We start from the raw sequence: 24,450 nt of genomic DNA, 5'->3' as shown, positions 1-24,450 counted from the left end.
TCCTGCAGAGACTTGAAAGCAAAGGGGCTATAATCAGGAATTTCTGCGCTCTCCATGCTTTCAACCCTAGGAAAGCAGTGAACCTGCAAGCCCTGTGCTAAGATGAGACCTAGCAGGAAATGTATAGGAGTGACTTAATGGGGCAAACACAAGTGTGGAGGAAGGGAGGTTGTTAGTGGCTTGGTTTGTGCAGCAGCTCATAGTCTACGCCACTGATGTGGGCCATTGGTGTAATTCTACCTGTTCTAGATCTGTTAACTTCAATTGCTGATGTAAAGGGGTGTTTCTTATACACCGGTATGTTTGCTGTAAATGGGGATTCCTAGACTGGAGCAGACTTGTGGTCTATCTAGTCTGTTGTCTCCTGTACTGGATTCGTTACAGGAGGTGTTAATAACCTGTAATAAGCCGTTAATCCAATACGGCACCAATGGGTCTTTTTACTGGGTGCTGGGAAAATCTCCATTTGGAAACCTTTCCCATTTTGGACAGTGGTTCCTATCTGTACATTGCTTTACATTTTGTACAGAGAGCTTTGGCTAATAGGGTTTACTTAAGAGAGACCTGCTGACTTGTTTTCCTTTCAGACATACGTTTGTGGAACAGTTTAGACACTGCGACATGAGAATCGATAGCCAGGCTATCTTTTTTTCTCCCCCTCCTCCCCCCCATCACTGTTATCTGGACACCGTAACTTCTATTGTAGCAGGTACCGTGTGCTATTAACTCACGAATGTAACTTTTGAAATGTTACTAAACTATTTCAGTCAATATTCTGCAGCTGTGAGTGCTCTATGTTGCTCCAAACGCCACACACCCAGGACTTACTTTGGACTAGTTGTACGTTTAACCCACGTCTACGGTTTCCTGCGCGGTTGAGAAGTTACTCTACAATTTCAGTTGTTTCTGTTTCAGGTTAGCCATTGGTTAGAATAGGTGCTGCACTGCCAAGTGGCTGGTTGGTCTTTTTCTTGACCTCCTGAGTCTCATTGCAGTGCAAGATTAACTCCCTTCTAGCAGAAGGGCCAGGCTATTTCAGTGGTCTGTCTCTTTCGATGGTTGGGCACAAACTTCCCTTTCTCTCCACCTACCATCCAGTGGAGAGGAGGTTGCTGTTGATGGCACAGCTGAGGTGCCAGACCCTGAACATGGGTGAACAGCCATTTGTACGTTGGAAAATAATTTTGTACTGGGTCAGGCCAGTGGTTCATCTAGGCCAATGGTCTGTCTTCTGACAGTGGCTGGTGCCAGGTGCTTCAGAGGGAATGAATGGAACAGGCATGTCAAGTGACCCTCCCGTCATCCAGTCCCATTTCAGGCAGTTGGAGGCTTAGGGGCAACCAGAGCATAGGGTGGCATCCCTGACCTCATGGCTAGTAGCCAATGAGGGACCTATCCTCTGAGAACTTACTTAATTATTTTTTAAATCTGATTATACTGTTGGCCTTCACAATATCCCCAGCAGTGAGTTCCACAAGCTTGACTGTGTTGTGTGAAGTACTATTTTGTGTGTGCTGCCTGTACATGTCATTGGGTGACCCTTGGCTCTTGTGTTATGTGAAGAGGTAAATAACACACCCCTATTCATGAATGGCATAGAGAAAATGATTTTATAGACCTCTATCGTATCCTTCCTTAGCTGCCTCTTTTCTAAACTTAACAGGTCCAGCCTTTAATCTCTCCTTGTATCGAAACTGTTCCTACCCCACCTGTGTTGCCCTTCTCTGTGCCTGTTTCAATTCCAATATATCTTTTCTGAGATGCGGATATCAGAACTGCACAAAGTATCCAAGGCTTGGGCGTACCATGGATTTATATAATGGCATTATAGTATTTTCTGTTTTATCTGTCCCTTTCCTAGTGGTTCCTAACATAGTTAGCTTTTTCCACTGCCGCTGCACGTTGTGTGGATGTTTTCAGAGAAATATACAGTATGACTTGTGGATATTCACATATGATCTCTTTCTTGAGTGGTAACAGCTAATTTAGGCCACACCGTTTTGATGTATACTTGGGATGTTTTCCAGTGTGCATTACTTTGCACTTACCACATTGAATTCCATCTGCCATTTTGTTATCCAGTCTCCAAGTTTAGCGAGACTGCTTTGTAATTCTTTGCAGTCAGCTTTCGACGTAACTGTCTTGAGTAATTTTGTATTGTCTTCAAATTTTGCCACCTCGGAGTTCACCCCCTTTGTCAGATCACTTGTCAGTATGTTGAACAGCACTGGTCCCAGTACAGATCCTCGGCAGGCCCCGGTGTCACTTCTCCATTGTGAAAAGATGCACCCCTGCATATTGGTTTTCATTCCCTAATAAGGTCATTTCAGCTGAAGAAAAGAACATAATGTGACCCAAGATTCTCCTCTGCATCAAACTAAACAAGTCTTCTGCTTGGGCATGCGTGTCTTAAGTCTCCTGTAGGTTATCAGGCCGGAAATGCAGTTCAGTGTTTGAATCTAAGAAAGGTGCAGACTTCTTTGATGTGTAACTAGAAGTACCCCCAACAAGTGTTTCGTGCTATGCAAGTCTGTTCCTTTCTTCTTGTTTCTTGGCTCTTGCTCTTGTTTCCTAGCAAGGTGACCACCACCTTGGTGGTGATATATTCCATCCACCAGGGGGCAGTGGCAAAGGCACACAACTGGTGTCAAATGTATTTTATTTAGCCCATGTGCCAGATTTTACAGAATACAAGCTGCTGTTTCTTGGTTGTTTTTTGATGCCTTTAGCCCCTGCGACTAAAGAGAAGCTACTAAATCAGTGTAGCCCTGCTTGTATTGTTTTCCTGCTTGCAGATAACCTGAAATAGCTCTAAGATGTGCTTTGGCTTTATTCATCTCAAGGAGGTGTTCTGCCTTTATAACTCAGTGCGATACTGGACATAGCAGATCTTCATATAACTCCCCTGTGTTGGTTGTGCAGCTAGTTACTGTAACGTATGTACACAGATGGAATAACTGCATGTGAAAATGGCCGTATAAACCATTGCTGGCATCACTTTCTTATATTTTACTTATAGACTGTAACAACACTCTTGGTCTTTGTACAAACCTCTGTTAGCCCTGGGAGCACCCCATAGCATGCAGCACTTAGGTCCTTAATGTTCGCTAAACCTTGCAGGTCACGATTACAAATGTAGCTTGGCCATCCACAAAATGAAAGAAATACTGTCAATCAGGAGGGAGCAGACTGTCACAAGCATGGCTGAGCCGTTCTAACAGAGAGGATGCACTGATTGCTGGCAGTTCCCTCTACGGGCTGTGAAGTGTGTCCTCAAATCCAGTCTGAAATAGTGGCAGAGAAGAGTTGAGTAACCACTCTAATACACTCAAGAAATTAGGGCTTGTCTACATGGGGAAATAGCCTGGAAAAGCTTTTGTCCTTTAAATTCACACCCCAGCTTGTTTTTCAGTGGCTTCCCTGTGTGGACAAGCCCTAGGTTACATTATTTTCCCTTTCAAATGTTGAATAGTTTCAAAAGCAGAGAACTACTAATTCCCTCTACTCAGATTTTTCTTGGGAATAGGTGCGAATATATACACCAGGCTTAAACCACGTATATTTTTAAACCAAAAATGTTTGTGATGTGCTTAAGACCTTGCTTTTCAATGTGGTATAAAATGATGATTATACAACTTCTTTCTCTTAAGTCCTTTCCGGTGCACAAGAACCAAATCCTGCCCTGTGGAAGGAAAAGGGGTTCTGGCTTTAGAGCATGCGTGAAAGAAGTGGCTGTGCCTCCCGTAACCCCCAGCCGATGTCCAGCCTACCACTGTCTGCTATAAGAAAAGGAGGACTTGGGCACCTTAGAGACTAACCAGTTTATTTGAGCATAAGCTTTCCAGCTCACAAAAGCTTATGCTCAGATAAATTGGTTAGTCTCTGAGGTGCCACAAGTCCTCCTTTTCTTTTTGTGAATACAGACTAACACGGCTGCTACTCTGAAACCTGTCTGCTATGTGCGAGAATAAGAGGTGCAGATGGTTTTGGTGTGTCTAAACTCTGGTAGGTTTCAGAGTAACAGCCGTTCTGCCATGTTTCCCTTAGCTGTAGCTGTCTGAGACTTGGCAGGCAATGGAGGATCAAGTTTACCATTGAGGTAACTGGATGCCTCTCCTGTGAAGTTAGTGGGACAGGTGCCTGCCTACACTAGGCCTGAATTTGGCCTGGAGGTTTGCTATACAGTTTACACAAGCATTCTTCACTACATTGCATGAATCCCCTGCCCTCCACCAAAGAAACGCCAGAGGTGGTCTTACGGTAATAAAAGGCATCCTGGAAAAATGTCATCGCAAGTACCTCGTCTCTTTTCTATACGAGTGCAAGTGGGTCAGAACGTTCATGGGATATTCCCTGTTGCACAGATGGGGAAACCGAGGCAGAGATTTGTTTAAGATCACACTAATTCAGTAGTGAAGTAGGAAATAGAATCCAGGTCTCTTGCTGACTGAGATGGGATTATGCATAATTCATGTGGCCACAATACTCCCATAGCAATTCACTTCATTCCTCTGCTTATTTCCCTGTCTGAAACATGCTGGAGAGGGCTCCACACACATACAGCCCATTTGATTGTCAACCATAGAGACAGAGTGGGGGGACTGCTGGGAAGAAGTGGCTCTGGAAACTATTTGACAGTTTTCAGAGTAACAGACGTGTTAGTCTGTATTTGCAAAAAGAAAAGGAGTACTTGTGGCACCTTAGAGATACATCCGATGAAGTGAGCTGTAGCTCACGAAAGCTCATGCTCAAATAAATTTGTTAGTCTCTAAGGTGCCACAAGTACTCCTTTTCTATTTGACAGTTGTGGATAGTCAGCTGATCATGAACGCCCAGTGTGATGCTGTGGCCAAAAGAGCTAATGTGATCCTGAAATGTGTAAATGGGAATCTTGAATAGGAGCAGAGGTTCGTTATTTTCTCTATTTGGCACTGGTGCAGTCGCTGGGGGAATCCTGTGTGCAGTTCAGGGGCCCACAATTCAAGAATGATGCTGATAGATTGGAGGGGGTTCAGAGAAGAGACATGGGCATGCTTAAAGGGTTAGAAGACCTGCCTTCTAGCGATAGACCCAAAGAGTTCAATCTATTCAGCCTAACAGAGAAGGTTAAGCAGTGACTTGCTTACAGCCTTTCTCCATGGGGAACAAATATTAATGTGCTTTTCAATCTAGCAGAGAAAGGTCTATCATGGTCCAATGGCTGGAAGCTGAAGCTAGACAAATTCAGACTGGAAATCAGGTGTACATATTTGACGGTGACAGTAATAAACCATTGGAACAATTTAGCAAGAGTTGTGGTAGATTTCCCCATCACTAATGGCTGTTTCTCTAAAAGGTCTGGGAGAGGAATTATTTTGGGGGCAGTTCTCTGTCCTGTTATACAGGAGGTCAGACTAGATCAGGGGTTCTCAAACTTCACTGCATTGTGACCCCCTTCTGACAATACCCCAGGAGCAGGGACTGAAGCCTGAGCCAAAGCCAAAACCCAAGCCCTGTCACCCAGGGCTGAAGTCTTTGGGCTTTGGTCCCAGGCAGTGAGGCTTGAGCTTTGGCTTCAGCCCTGGGTCCCAGCAAGTCTAATGCCAGACCTTTTGAGCCCATTACAATGGGGTTGCAACCTACTTTGGGGTCCTGACCCACAGTTCGAGAACTGCTGTGCTAGAGGATCACAATGGTCCCTTCTGGCCTTGCAATCTCTGAATTAATATGAAGTCGGCACTTGATTAACTGGTCTCTTCTTTTACTGAGATGGGAGGGTGTACAGGAGAGACAGTCCATCTCAGATCCAACATGTGGGCTGGTTTTATAGCCATTATATGAACAACATACCCTCATATCTCAATGTCTGTACTTTGACCCGTTAGCCTTTTACCCCCAATCGGGGATATTGCAGTTTATGTATTCCTTACGCCACCTGATCCTAAACCAAATTTCGCACCCCTTGATAATCTGTACGTTATTCCCTGATAACCAGAAACTTCTACGCTTAAACTCTGTACCGTTTTTTTTGTTTTAACATCTCATCTTAATAAAATTATTAAACATGTCCCCAAACTTGCTGGGGCTTGGAAATTTGGAATGAGACCAGGCTGGTGTTGCTACTGCAGCAGCAGCCTGTAGGGGGCACACTACCTATGCAGTTTCCAAAAGTCACACAATGTGTGTACCCTGTTGCAAACTGTAGGGGATGCTAGTTTATTAATAATGAAGCCTTGAAGTAGCCCTGTACATTTACACAAAGCCTGGGAAAAGAGACAGCGGCCCTGAAATGCTCTAAACTACGACAAACCAAATGGAAATATTTTACCTTGTTACCTTTAAATGTTCATAGCTTGTAAACGAATGAACCAGTTTTCTTCAAACTTGGCTTGTTTTTGTAGATTTCATTGAGACGTTACGAAATCCCATTTGAAGAGTATGCCATATCACCTGTGTAGTGATATGTGGTTGTGGGGGTGGGTATTCCATACTGTATTAATTGCATTTGTGATGCTGTAAAAATAGCTCATTTTAAGCTGGGGGGGGGGAGTTTTCATCCTGAACTTTGCATTTCCAAACTTTGAAGGCTTGATTTCTCATCCGTGATCACTGTGTTATTTTCATGGAACTTGTTCTGATCACTACATCATCCCCTTACAAAAACATCAAATTGCTTAAACCAGTTTTAAAAGTTTTTTTAAAAATACAATGTAAGACGATCTGTGGGCTGCAATATTTGGGTCGTTAGGTTAGTGTGCGGGTACTCACGCTAGATAGTCGTCCCTTCTGGCCGTAACCTCTCTGACCTAACAACTGCCTAGGCAGGTGTGAGGGAGCCACAATTCGGGTCTGTCTCAGTCAAAAGACGGCTCCAGCTGAAAGACTGAATAATTCAGACGAGAATCCCTCTTGCGTGTCTTATTTTAGCCCCACCACTCCCCATGTTCCACACACGTTCAATGTCCCTGCATTTGTGTTGTTGAAAACGACTGACGTCAGCAATAAAGAATCACACGGCTGAGGCTAGGGAGAGGTTTATTTACCCTCACAGGAGGCGTCTCACAGCATTTTAAGTTTCCTGTATGAATATTTCTCCTGTGTCCCTCCGTTTGGTTCTTTGTCACCCACTGAATCCAACAGTTGGGCCATGGCAACCGGAGGGGTGTGATGGGGAAGTGGCGACGGGGCTTTGTGTAGAGCAGGATCTTCATTGAACCCTTTGCAGCATTTGAGTTGATCACTACAGTCTGGCTTCCGGCCCTATGGGCCTGCTCCAATGCCCACTGAACCAGGGGGAGTCTTTCCTTTTATTTCAGTGGGTTTTGGATCAGGCCCTTAGCCGGTGGTGCTGTCACGAGCTGCCAGGCCTAGAGGGCGGACACCGGGGACGCAGCTCGCACCGAGAGTGGAGTGACAAGGCACACTGAGCTCGCTGCCTCTAGGCAGCTGACTGGTCGATGTCGATGCTCTCGTTGGAGGGCTGCCTCACTTGGATCTGGGGGTTCTCCCTCTGCGGCCCCCGTGAGGCTTCCAGCTGGCTGGGTACCTTGAGGCGGGTGCCGGGTGTGGGGGGCTCGCTGGCCTCATCTTCCGTCTCTTCCTCATCAATGCGGCCCACCGATTCGGGGTCCTCGCTGTGGCGGGGGTTGGGGGAGGGGAAGCTGCCCTCGCCCCTCAGGCGCAAAAGGTGGTGGTGGGCCCGGTTGCTCCTCCCGAAATTCTTCAGGCTGACAGCGGGGGAGGCGGCCGCGGTCAGGAAGCGGTTGAGCAAGGGCGTGTGCATGCGGGGCAGGCTGGGTGAGGGCTCCACTGGCTGGCTCTGCTCCGGGTCGTCGCTCATCCTGGGGAAGGAGTGTGGGATTAGGGCACAGGCTCTGAGTCAGAGCTGCTAGAAGGCAGGGGAAAGGTTCCTGTTGATCTGAAAGCCTTCAGATCAGCGTCAGAGTGCGCTCTGGGGACAAGCTGCTGGCTAAAGCACGCAACGTGCATGGGACAGGCTCCTGGGACAACAAGGTCCCACCCAGCACAGACCTTCAGCCAAGCTGTCCTGGACGCTCCTGGGAGCTTTGCCTCAGCAAGGGGGCTGAAAGGACGCGTCCCTGACTAAAACGTGGCCAGTGCATCAGCATTCCTGGCTTTAATATTTGAGCTTGGGTTTGGCACCTGGAGCGAGGGCTGGCCTCCCAAGCCAAAGTTCCCGAACACAATTTAATGGGGTTAGTGTAAGAAAAATTGTTACTCAAAATAGCCCCATCTCCTTCACAGAGCTGCTTCTGTACAACCTGGAGCCAGAGCTGCTGCCTAAGAGATGGTTTTTACTCCTGTTAGCTCAACGCCGAGGGAGCTGGAGTCTCTTCTGGCTTGTGCATCATCAAGAGTGAGATATGCTCCAAGTGCAGAGCCATATGATTCTGCACCAAATTTGCTTGGTAAAGTAAGAGATGTTTTTCCCTGACTGCCAGCCCTGCAATCTCACTGCAGACTGGGTTCTTCCCAGGTCATGCATCTTAGTAAGTAATTCAGATTATTCAGGCCAGAGTCTTCCCTCACTTACCCTAGTGCACCCAGATGTCTTCATGTTCTGCCCTCAATTACCCCTGAAGACAACGGGGTTCACTTAGGTGTAACTAAGGGCAGAATTTGACCTGCAGATCTTTATAAATGGATGAGGCACAAGATAGAACTCCCCACCCCACAGCTTGCCTCTTAGATTCCAGGACCAGTTTGTGACACAGGCAGTTATTAGAAAAATCACCTTCCTACTTGTAAACCGAGTAAATCTGATCTGGCATGACTGAGAGGCAAGAAAGGGGAGCCCGTGCAGCCCTTTTTAGAGTGGGGTTTCAGGTCCAAACCGCCCTTTGGAGCAATCCCAGAGGCTCTTGGCCGTAGCTGCTGCTTCAGGAAAGCTGCTGTTCTCATTCCAAATGAGCCCGCTGACCTTACCGCATATCGAAGGTGGAGCCCAGGAAGGAGGGCTTCAAGGTCTCTGCGGCCGTGGCGATGGTGTAAGGCGGCTGAGCTGTGGATTCATTCCAGTATTTGTCCTTCCCTGTTGGAGGCAGGTTCTGGTACATGTCATCCACGGAGAGCAGTGACACCTAAGGGCGGCAAAGGGCAGGCTCAGCTTCAAAAGGAGGAACACAGCATGCCACAGGCTGGTTGGGTTTTTAAGGGGAGTGGGGCTCAGTCCTGCCTGTGGGGGATCCGCTGATCTGATGCTCTGGCATCAGGTGTTTCAATTCAGTTATCAGAGCCAACTGAGGACGCATGGGCTGATTTCCAGAAAGGGCTGGGGGAGCTCAGCAGGGAAGAAGAGCTATAGGAGGGGGATGGTCCTCTGTGACTGGCCCTGAGGGAAGAGGGTAGCTGTGGCTGGTCTGGGAGTGGGCCAAACCCTAGGCAGGTGGCCCAGAGAGGGATAGGAAAGAAGGATCTGGCCTGGGGGAAAGACTCCAGGGAGGGAGCCCTGAGGATCAGCAGCTCAGGAAGAAGTTGGGCATCCCAGGAGGAAGCCGGGGGGGCGGGGAGGGTGGAGGGAGGTCAGCACTCAGAGAGCAGGCAGAAGGGGAGCTCAGGAGGGGCAGAGACCTTCCATTTTACATGTCCTTTGGGACTATTGTCTAAGTCTGTTAGCAGTGCCCATGCGGGGGTGTTTTGAGCGAAGGCGGACCACGAGGGTGATCCTGACACACGTTTCATGCATCGAAGGCAAAACTCCCCCTCACTCCAGCGAGGACGTTGCCTGAGGGAGAGTCAGACCTGGAGGCTGCATGAGAGGAGGTACGCGAAGGGCTGCATTAAGGGGGCTGTGTTGGTGAGTATCTGAGTGTTTGTTGTGAGGACAGTGTGACTGTGTGCTTGATTGGTTGTTTGAAAAGGGTGGGAACTGGGTGTGCTTTGTTCCAGGTGAGCCTTTAGTGGGCCTGACTGCATAAAAAGCCAGTCAGTTGTGAACCAGCTGAGCAGCGAACAAAAGGAGTTTGCCTGGGAGTTCGCCTGGGGAGAGAGCCCTTGGCGGATTCTCAGAGTAATTGCTACAACTCCTGAGGAAGCTCGTAGAAGGAAGGTAATATGGATGGGGGGTGTTCAGTTGTTGTGACCTGCACTGGATGTGCTATGTTTGTCTTTCTTCCACAGGACAGATGCGACTTTGTCTGTACAAAGTTCAAGCTGGTCTCCATACTGGAAGAGAAGGTTCAAGGTCTGGAGCAACAGGTATCGACCCTGCGTTGCATAAGAGAAACTGAAGATTTCCTGGACGGATGTCAGGATAGGCTTCTATGGGCACAAGGTTCTGAAGATTGGACTGGAACACATGAGTTATGAGGAGAGGCTGAGGGAGCTGGGATTGTTTAGCCTGCAGAAGAGAAGAATGAGGGGGGATTTGATAGCTGCTTTCAACTACCTGAAAGGGGGTTCCAAAGAGGATGGCTCTAGACTGTTCTCAATGGTAGCAGATGACAGAACGAGGAGTAATGGTCTCAAGTTGCAGTGGGGGAGGTTTAGATTGGATATTAGGAAAAACTTTTTCACTAAGAGGGTGGTGAAACACTGGAATGCGTTACCTAGGGAGGTGGTAGAATCTCCTTCCTTAGAGGTTTTTAAGGTCAGGCTTGACAAAGCCCTGGCTGGGATGATTTAACTGGGAATTGGTCCTGCTTCTAGCAGGGGGTTGGACTAGATGACCTTCTGGGGTCCTTTCCAACCCTGATATTCTATGATTCTAAGATTGAGCAGGCTGCACACCTGGGACAGAAGGATGGTGAAGAAATTTGGCATCATGTGACCTCCAGAAGAAAAAAGGGGAATGTCCATGTATCAGCAGGGCAGATACAGGTAAGTAACCGTTTTCATGTTCTCGCCACAGGTAATAATGCGGAGAGTGGATCAGATGATATGTCTGAGAGAAGGGAGCAGAAGGAGACTCCGCCGATTGGAAGGCATGGGATGCACTGTCCTAGGGTTGGGGGTTCCACAACCACCACTCCCAGGAGAAGGAGGCGGGTGGTGGTGGTCAGGGACTCTCTCCTCAGGGGGACTGAGTCATCTATCTGCCGCCCCGACCGGGAAAACCGAGAAGTCTGCTGCTTGCCAGGAGCTAGGATTCACGATGTGACGTAGAGACTGCCGAGACTCATCAAGCCCTCGGATCGCTACCCCTTCCTGCTTCTCCACGTGGGCTCCAATCATACTGCCAAGAATGACCTTGAGCGGATCACTGCGGACTACGTGGCTCTGGGAAGAAGGATAAAGGAGTTTGAGGTGCAAGTGATGTTCTTGTCCATCCTCCCCGTGGAAGGAAAAGGCCTGGGTAGAGACCGTCGAATTGTGGAAGTCAACGAATGGCTACGCAGGTGGTGTCGGAGAGAAGGCTTTGGATTCTTTGACCATGGGATGGTGTTCCAAGAAGGAGGAGTGCTAGGCAGAGACGGGCTCCACCTAATGAAGAGAGGGAAGAGCATCTTCGCAAGCAGGCTGGCTAACCTAGTGAGGAGGGCTTTTAACTAGGTTCACCGGGGGAAGGAGACCAAAGGCCTGAGGTAAGTGGGGAAGTGGGATACTGGGAGGAGGCATGAGCAGGAGTGCATGAGAGGGGAGGGCTCCTGCCTCATACTGAGAAAGAGGGGCAATCAGCAGGTTACCTCAAGTGCCTATATACAAATGCACGAAGCCTGGGAAACAAGCAGGGAGAACTGGAAGTCCTGGCACAGTCAAGGAATTATGATGTGATTGGAATAACAGAGACTTGGTGAAAAGAAAAGGAGTACTTGTGGCACCTTAGAGACTAACCAATTTATTTGAGCATGAGCTTTCGTGAGCTACAGCTCACTTCATCGGATGCATGCCGTGGAAACTGCACGGCATGCATCCGATGAAGTGAGCTGTAGCTCACGAAAGCTCATGCTCAAATAAATTGGTTCGTCTCTAAGGTGCCACAAGTACTCCTTTTCTTTTTGCGAATACAGACTAACACGGCTGTTACTCAGAGACTTGGTGGGGTAACTCACATGACTGGAGTACTGTCATGGATGGATATAAACCGTTCAGGAAGGACAGGCAGGGCAGGAAAGGTGGGGGAGTTGCACTGTATGTAAGAGAGCAGTATGACTGCTCAGAGCTCAAGTATGAAACTGCAGAAAAACCTGAGAGTCTCTGGATTAAGTTTAGAAGTGTGAGCAACAAGGGTGATGTCGTGGTGGGAGTCTACTATAGACCACCAGACCAGGGGGATGAGATGGATGAGGCTTTCTTCCGGCAACTCGCAGAAGTTACTAGATCGCAGGCCCTGGTTCTCATGGGAGACTTAAATCACCCTGATATCTGCTGGGAGAGCAATACAGCGGTGCACAGGCAATCCAGGAAGTTTTTGGAAAATGTAGGGGACAATTTCCTGGTGCAAGTGCTGGAGGAACCAACTAGGGGCAGAGCTCTTCTTGACCTGCTGCTCACAAACCGGGAAGAATTAGTAGGGGAAGCAAAAGTGGATGGGAACCTGGGAGGCAGTGACCATGAAATGGTCGAGTTCAGGATCCTAACACAAGGAAGAAAGGAGAGCAGCAGAATACAGACCCTGGACTTCAGAAAAGCAGACTTTGACTCTCTCAGGGAACTGATGGGCAAGATCCCCTGGGAGAATAACATAAGGGGGAAAGGAGTCCAGGAGAGCTGGCTGTATTTTAAAGAATCCTTATTGAGGTTACAGGGACAAACCATCCCGATGTGTAGAAAGAATAGTAAATATGGCAGGCGACCAGCTTGGCTTAACAGTGAAATCCTTGCTGCTCTTAAATACAAAAAAGAAGCTTACAAGAAGTGGAAGATTGGACAAATGACCAGGGATGAGTATAAAAATATTGCTCGGGCTTGCAGGAGTGAAATCAGGAAGGCCAAATCACACCTGGAGTTGCAGCTAGCAAGAGATGTTAAGAGTAACAAGAAGGGTTTCTTCAGGTATGTTAACAACAAGAAGAAAGTCAAGGAAAGTGTGGGCCCCTTACTGAATGAGGGAGGCAACCTAGTGACAGAGGATGTGGAAAAAGCTAATGTACTCAATGCTTTTTTTGCTTCTGTCTTCACAAACAAGGTCAGCTCCCAGACTACTGCACTGGGCAGCACAGCATGGGGAGGAGGTGACCTGCCCTCTGTGGAGAAAGAAGTGGTTCGGGACTATTTAGAAAAGCTGGACGAGCACAAGTCCATGGGGCCGGATGTATTGCATCCGAGAGTGCTAAAGGAGTTGGCGGATGTGATTGCAGAGCCATTGGCCATTATCTTTGAAAACTCATGGCAATCGGGGGAGGTCCCAGATGCCTGGAAAAAGGCTAATGTAGTGCCCATCTTTAAAAAAGGGAATAAGGAGGATCCTGGGAACTACAGGCCAGTCAGCCTCACCTCAGTCCCTGGAAAAATCATGGAGCAGGTCCTCAAGGAATCAATTCTGAAGCACTTAGAGGAGAGGAAAGTGAACAGGAACAGTCAGCATGGATTCACCAAGGGCAAGTCATGCCTGACTAATCTAATTGCCTTCTATGATGAGACAACTGGCTCTGTGGATGAAGGGAAAGCAATGGACGTGTTGTTCCTTGACTTTAGCAAAGCTTTTGACACGGACTCCCACAGTATTCTTGCCAGCAAGTTAAAGAAGTATGGGCTGGATGAATGGACTATAAGGTGGATAGAAAGCTGGCTAGATTGTCGGGCTCAACAGGTATTGATCAATGGATCCATGTCTAGTTGGCAGCCGGTATCAAGTGGCGTGCCCCAGGGGTCGGTCCTCGGGCTGGTTTTGTTCAATATCTTCATAAATGATCTGGAGGATGGTGTGGATTGCACCCTCAGCAAGTTTGCAGATGACACTAAACTGGGAGGAGTGGTAGATACACTGGAGGGCAGGGATAGGATACAGAGGGCCCTAGACAAATTGGAGGATTGGGCCAAAAGAAATCTGATGAGGTTCAACAAGGACAAGTGCAGAGTCCTGCACTTAGGACGGAAGAATCCAATGCACCGCTACAGACTAGGGACCGAATGGCTCGGCAGCAGTTCTGCAGAAAAAGACCTAGGGGTTACAGTGGACGAGAAGCTGGATATGAGTCAACAGTGTGCCCTTGTTTCCAAGAAGGCCAATGGCATTTTGGGATGTATAAGTAGGGGCATTTCCAGCAGATCGAGGGACGTAATCATTCCCCTCTATTCGACATTGGTGAGGCCTCATCTGGAGTAATGTGTCCAGTTTTGGGCCCCATACTACAAGAAGGATGTGGAAAATTTGGAAAGAGTCCAGCGGAGGGCAACCAAAATGATTAGGGGACTGGAACACATGAGTTATGAGGAGAGGCTGAGGGAACTGGGGATGTTTAGTCTTCAGAAGAGAAGAATGAGGGGGGATTTGATAGCTGCTTTCAACTACCTGAAAGGGGGTTCCAAAGAGGATGGCTCTAGACTGTTCTCAGTGGTAGCAGATGACAGAGCAAGGAGTAATGATCTCAGGTTGCAGTGGGGGAGATTTAGGTTGGATATTAGGAAAACCTTTTTCACTATGAGGGTGGTGAAACACTGGAATGCGTTACCTAAGGAGGTGGTGGAATCTCCTTCCCTAGAAGTTTTTAAGGTCAGGCTTGACAAAGCCCTGGCTGGGATAATTTAATTGGGGATGGGTCCTGCTTTTGGGCAGGGGGTTGGACTAGATGACCTCCTGAGGTCCCTTCCAACCCTGATATTCTATGAGTCTATGATTCTATGATTCACCCTGTACCCTCTCCAGCCAAAGGCATTAGGTGCAGAACTGGGCCCCGGGGAGAAGCATTCTGTGACGGAACAATCCTCCAGCTTCACACTTCCCTAGCTTTTCTCCTTTATTTGTTTCCATTTCTCCTGTGGATTTTTTATGCCTGGTGCATGGTGCCAGCCTAATTAATCCCAGAGGCTGATGTCTGCCACCCACCGTTAGCAGTGCTAGCTTCTCCCTGTCACCCGGGCACCATCCCCTGGGGCTGAGCTTCACCCCTGTTCTGGAGAGACCCCGAAGTTGAAGTTCAGATACAGCCCATTCATTCTGGGTCTTCTCCACTGCAATGCCAATGAGGATCACTTGTGATGGTCAGTTTTGTGATGTGGACATCTGCCTGCTGAAAGCCCCAGTTCACCGGCTCTAGGAACGCCTATACAAGGGCTGGATTTTAATCTGTGACTTGGCGGCAAAAGGCTCCCTGTCCTGCCCCTAATCCCGGCCTGTAGCATCTCTGCGCAGCCCTGATTGTTCCAGTCTGATGGAACAGCCCCCGAGGCATTGAAGATGTGCTGCCGGCACACCTGTCTCTTACACCATCTGCTCTTCGGAGGGATGGGACGCACCTGCAAGTTCCTGTCGATCAGCTTGTTAGTTTCAAAGTCATCGTCGTCCTCTCCAAATGGGTTAATGATCTGTTCTGCTACCTGGAGAGTGAAGGCAGAACACCCCGTGAGATACACGCACTCAGACACCAGGCTCAGGGTTCTCTGATGCCTGTGAAACACGCTGCACCGACAGCTGTTGCTATGGTGACCACCTCTTATCTGCGTGCCACTGATGCATTGGGGACTGTGTAGTGTGTACGCACCCGGCCCCTTTCCCAAGGAGACCACAGGGGAAATGTGGATGATGATGTGGACGATGCATTTGAACGCACACAGTGCAAGCCCAGCTGAAGGGCCAGTCTCGGAGCCATGTGCACTTGCTTTCTCATCTTTTCTCTTCTCTCATTTCGGCGGTGGATTTCCACTTAAAGGCTTTACCGAAAAGGAGCCTCTGAAGCAGGGCTTTGCAGCCCCGGAGGCCTCTGCTTGCCCGCAGAAGAGGTACAGATGGGAAGCGGTGCTGCAATCTTCCCTGATGCTGAGGCACATCTGCCCTGAGCTGGAGAGACCCCTTCTAGGGCAGAGAGTGGAGGTCAGTCCCAGTGGCCCATTTTGTCATTGCTAAAAGGGTCCACAAGAGGGGGCCAGTCCGAGAGAATTAATTTTTGAGTGGGACACTTGTCCCACTAGGTATTGAACCAAAATCCCAATTCATCTCTCACTGAGTCCATCTGATGGGAAAGACTCACTCACCTGGGATACATCCACACCAGTGACTGAGACACAAGCCCATGGGCGCCAGTTGGCAAAGGGTTCACAGCTCTGAGTCAGCACCTCCTAACAGGCCTGAAAAACTCGCTGAGCGTAACAAATTGCTTTTGTAGGATTTATCCCTAAACGATGGGGCTTTGTAAGGTCTCCAGCGAAAGCCAGGAGCATGCTGGTCATTCATTTCGCTGTGAAAGGCATATATATTGATGCAATTTTAATCATTATGTCTATTTACTGAAAATCTGACCTGGTCACTCTGGGAAACACTGCTGTAGATGAGAAACTACTTTAGACAAGAGTTTGAGCCATTAAAATTAAGTTTTGACTCTGCTACGCCTGTTATCCTGCTGTTGTCCGTGTGACCATTCTGCTGCTAATATTCTTGCGCACGACTCATTTGGCTCTTTGGGCCTCAGCTCTTTGCCAATAAACGTATTTGTATTAGAAATAATTCGTAGCACTGTGGTGCCAAGTGAAGTGCGATGCCTCGGCTGGATTCACCAAGGTGACGTGCGCACTGTTCTTTTTCCGGGACAGCGAACCTAGTGCCTAGGAGCGTCCAGGGACAGGCACTGCACGGAGCGCCGTGAGGACTTGGGGGTGGCTCTGTGTACACCTCGCACTGGCCTGCACAGAAAGGGCGAGTCTGCAGAGACCCAGAAGTACCGGCTTGCAGGGCCAGAGGCTGTTGGTTTCAGGGAGCTGAACCACAGCAGAGATAGACAAAGCTGGTTCATGCTAAGGGCAGACAGTGGGTGCCCCTGGGGAGTGTGTCAGTGACCTAGAGGTGAAAGGCTCCTCCTTGATTCCCCTGACATCCCCCAGGACCTTACGTCACGTTCACAGAGGGGACAGGGGCTGCAGGGGAGTCTGACAACCGGGGGCAAGGTCAGATCTCCCACCAAGCTGGTGCCCGGCAGGGTCCTGCGCCAGGACTGTGCTCACCTTCAGCCAGCCAGCATAGAAGAAGAACTGCAGGAGGGTGGTCAGAGGGACGTACAGATCCAGATCCCGGTCCTGATCCTGCTCTGGGTCCAGGGGCTCCAGAAACTGCCGGCCGATCACACAGAAGGCGAAGAAGGAATAGACAGCGATTGTGACTACCTGCAACAGAGGCTCTCCGTTAGCCAGAGCGGGGTGGGGAGAAGCCACTGGCTAGTCCCAATGCAAATGGAGAATCCCAAAGGGGGAACTACTGCTTTGAAAAATGAGACTAGATACAGTTTGACAGATGGAGATAGATGAGAGTAACACTGAGATCCCGGCACTGGTGAGCGTTAAAGAGTCTGGGGCACATCTCACAAGAGTAGCGTGCTGTGTAAATTGGTATCCTGGCCAAATTCCAACTTGGGTGATTCCATGCTGCCACTTTACACTCTTCCTACAGTTTCATTAGGAAACTGGATCCTTTTCCCTTCCCTGTTTGAACCCCTCCTTGTCCAATGTTGCTGTGTGCTGTTAAACAGCTGCTGCGCCCCACCCCAGAGGTGGATGCAGTGTAGTGGTGGGTGAAGCGCCAAGTGCTCTGGGATGAAAAGCGATAGAGAAATTCAAGTTGTGTCTAGGAAGACAAGGATCTACCGCACCATGGGTCAGCCCCCAGGGCCCCATAAACTCTCTGAAGATGCTATATGTAGAAGGTAATCTCTACCCTGTAGAAGTAGCCTGAAGTAGTGGCTTACATGTGAAGGGTGTTAGGGAAAGGAGCTGATTCCCTTGCTGTGATTGGGATGGAGGGTTCAGTTTCCGTGGGCCGTGTGGTTCCCATCTCCTGATCCCATTGGAGGGTTGGAAATGGAGGGTGAGCTGAAGGCCGGGCACTCACTGACCTGTGTGTACACCAGTGGGATGCTGATCCAGTCGTAATGGAACAGCATGCTGCATTTGGCACGGTACAGATTCAGTTCCTACGCAGAGAGGGGAAAGTGGGGGTTATCACCTGGGTGACAGCAGCCTTGGACAGGCTCCCCCCCACCAGCAGCTGACACTCCTCCTCCCCAGATCCCAGCAACAAGCCCCCTGTTTCACACCCCCCCCGCCCCATCCCTTGACCTTCCAGTCCCTGCAAACTTACATCTATGAGTAAGCGGAGGGCCACGTCGTCCCTGACCCGCCCATCTCGCCTCGCCTGGGCAGCCAGGTTGGTGAACCACACGCAGGGGATCCAGTACTTGTTAAAGTCCGAGTGGAGGCTCTCAAACTTCTTGCGCTCTTCCTGTGTCATGAAGCCTGTAGCGTGGGAGACAGCAGGAGGGCAGATATTCAGGGTCCATGAATCCAGCACTGGTGAAAAGGACCAGATTGTCTGGCCTGGCTGCAGCAGCCCTCCATCCTCAGAACAGATAAGGTGCGGGCAGCAGCAGGGCAAGCTCCCCACACACTGCTCCATCAATGTGCCCCATCTTGAGATGGGGGGTGCCCTCTCCAGGGGCAGGGAGATCAGTCTCCATGACCCGCTCAGTCCTTGATCTCTCTGCTGATGCTGCCAGCAAGGGAGTTGGTTGGGTGGGGTGGGTTTTGTGATGGGCACCCCTGTCTTAGGAACCGGATTGAGACCAAAGCTCATTTCACACAGACCACCAGGCAGCCATCAGCTGGTAGCAACTCCCAGTGACTACCGACTTGGGCTGGATCTGAGCTCTGCCTCCCGCCCCCCCTCCCCGAGCTGTCCAGCCCCCTTTCTGTGACTCAGACAGCCATGGGAGCCCCTGGAACCAGTTCCATCCCTCTGCCTCAGTAACTGGTGATGAACTCAATGTGGTTTCACTGCTAACCTGGCCTCCTGGTTGCCCAGGAGGGAGTCACTCCAGGGTCACAGATTCCAGAGGAAGGCTCCCACCCCTAGAGTCTACATTCAGTGGAGGGAGGAGGAGTCTCCAAGGCCGCCACTGAGCAAGGCATAGGGAGAAATGGGTCCCTCGGGATGGAAGGGGGACAGGAAATCATCCAGGCAAGAAAACACACCCTGCCAAGCTAGGCTTTCCCTGGACACTGGACCTTAACTCCAGCCCTTGCTGCTCCTTAGGCAGAGAGCTGCTGGCCGTAGCCTGGAAATTAACCAACGCATCAGTGCTCTGCCCCGGCCCTGAGATGAGCTCACCTGCATCTACCAAATGGTCCATGGTTGGAAACCTCTTGAGCACCCTGGTGCTGACAGAGCGCAGGATGAGCACGGAGGACAAGTTGGCGTAACGGATGAGCGAGCGCCGCAGGATCCTCCCCTTTTCATCCTTCCCGTGGACGGTGCTGGAGATGACGCACATCAGCTGGTCAGGCAGCGGGATGCTGGTGTACTGGGCCCACCACCTGTTCACGATCAGCGTGACGTAAAAACCTGCCCAGGGAGATAGCCCACAGGGGCACGGTTACTAGCTGGGGAGGCCGAGCATCGGAGACCCAGCAAGGAGAGAGGCAGGAGCAAGTGGGGTCATTAACTAGGGATGGTGTCTGGTGACTTGCGGGCTGGGCTGAGTGTGAGGGGCCGGCAGAGCTGCAGTGTGGGCCGTGGCTGTGTTGCCTTGTCTAGATGGGATTTGAGCGTGTGGGAGCTCACGTGTGCTAACGGGCGTGTTTTAAAAGACAAGTGCAGACAAGGCTTATGGGGCCCCATTTCCAAAGGGATCTAGGCACCTAGAGAGACTGACAGGTGCTTCTGAAAATCCCAATTGGTCCCTCTCTAAATCCCTTTGAAAATCTGGCCCATTGCCTTCAACATCCACTAAAATGGTTGAGTGAAAACCTACCCTCCTCCACTGGCTTTAACATGATCCATTCAGCGTGTATGAGCCCTTCACACTAGAAGACTTCCCCGATGCATTAGGTGGAAGGTGTTAGCCTGCTTGTTAACATCAGCCCTTGGAATCCAAATCTAAGCCAAGCCTGAGCAACAGCGGGGCGAAAACTCTCTTGGTTAAAGAATCACTATTCCCATCCTTCATGTGAGAACCAAAAGTTCCACACCAAAGCCAGGGCAAAGCAGACCTCCCATAGCTCATATCCCCAGCGCAGAAACAACGCTGGTGTTTTGGGGGCAGGGCAACGAACGCTTTCCACCCTTTCTACACACCATAAAGAAGAGACAGATTTTCCCCTCGGCCAGTTTCCGCCTGTGACAACTGTATCAGCACTCTGATCACTGGACCACCAACTGCATCGCTCTGGAGGAAATCTGAGGGGCAAAGCTGGGCCTAACTGGGGATGGGCAGGAGATCATGACAAGGCTAATTAGCCCATGAGCCCAGAAAGTAGAAAAGGCACAGGAAGGAAGAGCAGGGGGTAGACTAGAGCAGAGAGAAGCGACATGACTGACCCACCCACCTACCCACTTTCAGAGCCAGAGCCCTCTGCCTCTCAGAAACCTTCTGTCTCCCCCTCCATGGCTGTGAGCGCTAAGGATTGCATGCAGCTGTAAGTACAGAGCTGCACAAGTTTGTACGGTTGGTGGGGAGAACGCTGTAAATAACTTGCACAAGGTGTGTAACCAGAAGATGGTCTCCGAGCGGTTTGTGGCTAGAAAAGAGACAGAAGTGGGAAGACATCTGGTCACCATATTTGTCTGGTTTCTGTGGGAGATTGATTTCTCTGTGGCAAGAGAGATAAAGAGTAGCTGAGCTGTTTGGAGGGACATTGTGCTTTTCCTTTGACTCATTTCCCCTGGCAATAGCAGAAGGATCAGGACTGACATCTGATAACCTACAGCTGGGCTTGAATGAACAGCTCCAGCATTTAGCCAGACTCTGGCTGAATTCAATAGAGGAGATTTTGTAAAGAGCAGTGAAAAGACCAGAATCCCCGAGGGAACAGCTGGTAGATCCATCAGCTGAGGCCTTTCAGGGATGCTCAGACAGGGTGAAATTCACCCTGTTCAGTGGAGCCCACGCCTTGTGCCAGCCAGCTCTCTGAATGGGGTGAATTTCTAGCTCTTGTGAATATCAGGCCTGGGCACCGGGGGGCAGCTCGCGGGCAGGCAGCCACCCGAGCTCAGCAGGTTAGCTACTGCAGGAGCCACCTCTCAGAAAGGAGCAAAGAAGTTCCTCATTTCTCTGGCACATGGGAGGGGCAGGGTGCCACTAAATAATGCACCAGTCATCTGTCAGAGATAATCCCGTTCCCAAGGCACAGCAGGGTGGGGAGAGGTGTTCATGGGCGCCACTGCATTCCCACAAACTTTTCCCAGCATGGGAAGCTTTGGCTGGGTGAGGGCTTGTTTTAGCCGGTAAATGTCTAATCATTAATCCCTCGCTCCGTTTTCCATGTCTCCCCATTCATGCTTGGTGCCCCCTCCCACCCCTCCCTTCTGTCCGTGCCCTCTGCTCACACATACAACAGTCGCTCACGTTTTTGCAGGACTTCTCTTCCCCTGAGGATCCTAAATGTGCTGCACTTATCCACAGGGGTTGCTGAAATGCAGCCACCTCTGGGGCAGAACAGCAGTGCTACATAACAGCTTAGCAGAGGGAAGGAGAATTCTGCAGGGGGAATAGAGAGGCCGAATGGACAATATTGGGAGGAAGTGTGGTCAAGTGGGAGACAGGATGCCTGAGTTCTATCCCTGGGTCTGCCTCTGATATGCTGTGTGACTTCGGGCAAGTCATTTTCACCTGCTGGGGGCTCGGTTTGCTCATCTGTAATATAATGGGGATGATAGTGCTAACCCTCCTGTGGCAGGTGCTTTAAGATCCTGGGGTGAAAATAACTGTTGTCACCTTAATTGGAACTGGGCTAACTGCCCGTGTGTTTCTGGGGCCTGGAGCCAAAGAATCAGGGATCCCTTCCAAGAGTCATGCCCTGGCCCATCTGATCCATTCGCTCCAGCCTTAACTGGCCATTAAGGATGGAAAACAAAGTAGGGGGCACTTTACCCAGGACAAAGGACATGGGGATGAGGTCCGTGGAGCGGTTGCAGTACTGAGCCACTTTCACATAGACACGCTTCTGCTCTTCAGTCAGCAGCCGCCTGCAGGGACACAAAGAGCCGGGATCAGGTGCTTAACCTGGTGTGCGTTATTGCCGGGAACCTCCAACTCCGCTCTGTGCTCATCTTCAGACTCCCCTTCCTCTCACTGGCCCATCACAGGAGCACCAGCTCCTCCCTGCTCTCTCCCTCCCCAAGTGACCCCACCCCCCAGCCTGCGATGGATGGCTTGCTGTGGTATATTTCTTCAGGAGTTTCCACTCCAGCTGTCATGTGCCAAGCCAGGGATCTTTCACTGATGGGGGCCTGCGGGATCTCTCCAGTGGCAGGTTTTCCCTCAGACTAGCATTTCCTGATGTTTTCCAGTCAAATGGACGGATACTCTAATGGCAGGCACTGTCCATCGGCAGAAACAGGGTTAATAAAAGAGAAGCAGCAACAGCAAGTGGGTAAAGGACACAGGTGTTTCCAGCAAGTCCGCATGCGAGTGAAACAGACTGGCTGCTGCATGAGAAGGGAACAGCCTACTACTGCTACCGGCTCATGAAATCAGTCCTTTATCCCAGGTGGCAGAGGGCTGCCATAGGTCCTGGGTTCTGTCCCTGGAGTGTCAACATCCCATGTGGGGAAGCCATTCCACAGACTCACCGGTAAGTGATGCTCAGCATTGTGTACAGCATGACAAAGACAATGAACTCCTTGTACAGCAGTTTGTAGATGCTCCCCTTCCACCTGAAGAGCAGCTTGGAGAAGCCTCCGAACTGGGCATTGGCCACCTTCAGCGTGTAGGAGACTGTCATGGCTGCCTGCCTCCGCCCCCTCCGGGCTGCAGTGGGGAGAGACGGCACTAGAGTGAGATTTCCCCTCCGCCTCCCTGGAGCTCCGCCTGCAAGTCTGAGGAAGCTCTGTGGTCTCAAGTGCCACGGCTGGAGGTCACACACCGAGCCTGAGCCCGCTTCGGGCCACCAGGCTGGGATCCAGCGGCCAGCACGCATTTCCAGTGCAGGCCTCATAATAATCCGTGGCCGCAGATGCCACACTCGTCAGCCAACTGCGAGCCCATGCTCCTTCAGCCACCAAGGGGCAGCCGTGCGCCTCGACGCACACCACCTGACACCTCCCATGCAGTGGGTGGGGCATGTGTAAGCCACGCTAGGCGTGCATGTCTTTGTCGCTCTCTAGTGGTTGTTCCACATCAGAGGATAAGAACCTACTACATCTACCATGTGATAGTTATTCTTTTAGCTCAGTTGGTAGGGGCTCATGCTGAGGGTCCGGTGTTCCATCCCTGGTGAGGACCCACCATGGTGCTGATGGGGAAACCATACACGTGCACAAGCATACACACCCAGAGCAACAATTGTTAATAGAGGGCACCAGCTGATCGACACACAGGCGAGTGCATACACCCATTGCTAGCAGACAGTGCCAGCTGAGCAGATGCTTCCCTTCGTAATGTCAGTTTTATTAATACATATTGGTTCCAATTCAGACCAGGTGTGATCAGCTAGAACTGGGCTGAGCTCAGTGGAGTTACAGCCACCCACCCCAGGTCTGGATTTGCACTATCCCATCTTACGTGGCTATAATAGAGAGTCCTAGGCTGCAGCGTGGCTCATTATTGACTTGTCACTCTCCCAGCTTAGCATGTAAACCCACAGCTGGTGCAAGGCACGGTGTGAACCAAACAGTTTGTAGGGAGGCTGGCGGGCATAGAAGCCCTTTCTCTGGGGGGCTCTGCTCTGGGGAATACCCATGCTGTACGGTGCAGTTGGGTGAACACCTGCTCCTCAGGCAGGTCAAAAGTCAGCCCCTGCCTGGGATGGTGTAGCAGCTTCCAGAGAAGGGGATGCAGCCCAAACAAGGTGGTGACCCCTCCACCTTCCCACCCGGCTTCCCAGAGTCCCCCTTGAAAACCATTTAAGGGAAACAGTGCCGCTTCGGCTCAGACACTCGCGTGGAGAATACACACGCTTTGTTTCTGTTCAAAGAGCCGGTTCAGTGGCAACAGCTGATTCTCCCACACACTCCCCTACAAGACACTGCTAGTCCAGAACTCCTTGAAGGGGGATGCCCACAAATGAACGGACCCCCGCTCCTACCCACATCAATTGCTGCTCCCCTGGAGGGGAGAGCCTCCTACCTGCACCAGGAGTCCCTTTTTGTCCCACCAGCGTCCAGGCAGCGAGAGAGCCTTTACGTTCTCCCTTTAAATACCTCCCCGTGGCTCATAAACCACATTCCTCAGGGTGATGGATTGGGGGTTAGCGCCAGGCAGAGAACAGGGAACTGACAGGGAGGGTCACACCAGCCATGTCTCTGCCGGCTGTCCAGAGGTGTCCTGAATTTAACTGAGCCCCTCTGGCGAGATATAGCCAGCACTCTGACTCGCAAGGCTCCCAGATCGTCCTGCTGGACTCACACAGGCCTGCCTGGCACATGGCACG

The 24,450-nt window shown here is 50.4% G+C and overlaps 1 protein-coding gene across 1 annotated transcript; it reads right to left on the bottom strand.

Moving 5' to 3' along the window:
- Window positions 1–81: 81 nt before the first annotated feature.
- Window positions 82–24,197, bottom strand: BEST4 (bestrophin 4). Its single transcript, XM_084636496.1, has 10 exons — window positions 24,147–24,197; window positions 22,652–22,829; window positions 21,951–22,045; window positions 19,190–19,423; window positions 18,164–18,318; window positions 17,915–17,996; window positions 17,035–17,189; window positions 15,337–15,417; window positions 8,926–9,080; window positions 82–7,820 (listed from the first exon to the last, which is right to left on the bottom strand). The coding sequence occupies exons 2-10, from the start codon at window positions 22,801–22,803 to the stop codon at window positions 7,418–7,420; spliced, it is 1,512 nt and encodes a 503-aa protein (XP_084492622.1). The 5' UTR covers window positions 22,804–22,829; window positions 24,147–24,197; the 3' UTR covers window positions 82–7,417.
- Between the last annotated feature and the right edge of the window lie 253 nt (window positions 24,198–24,450).

The sequence above is a fragment of the Lepidochelys olivacea genome (assembly GCF_965140295.1).
Source record: "Lepidochelys olivacea isolate rLepOli2 genome assembly, chromosome: 8".
Lineage (NCBI taxonomy): Eukaryota > Metazoa > Chordata > Testudines > Cheloniidae > Lepidochelys > Lepidochelys olivacea.
Note: the sequence above shows the minus strand (reverse complement) of the source record. Positions and strands in the feature narration are given on the sequence as shown.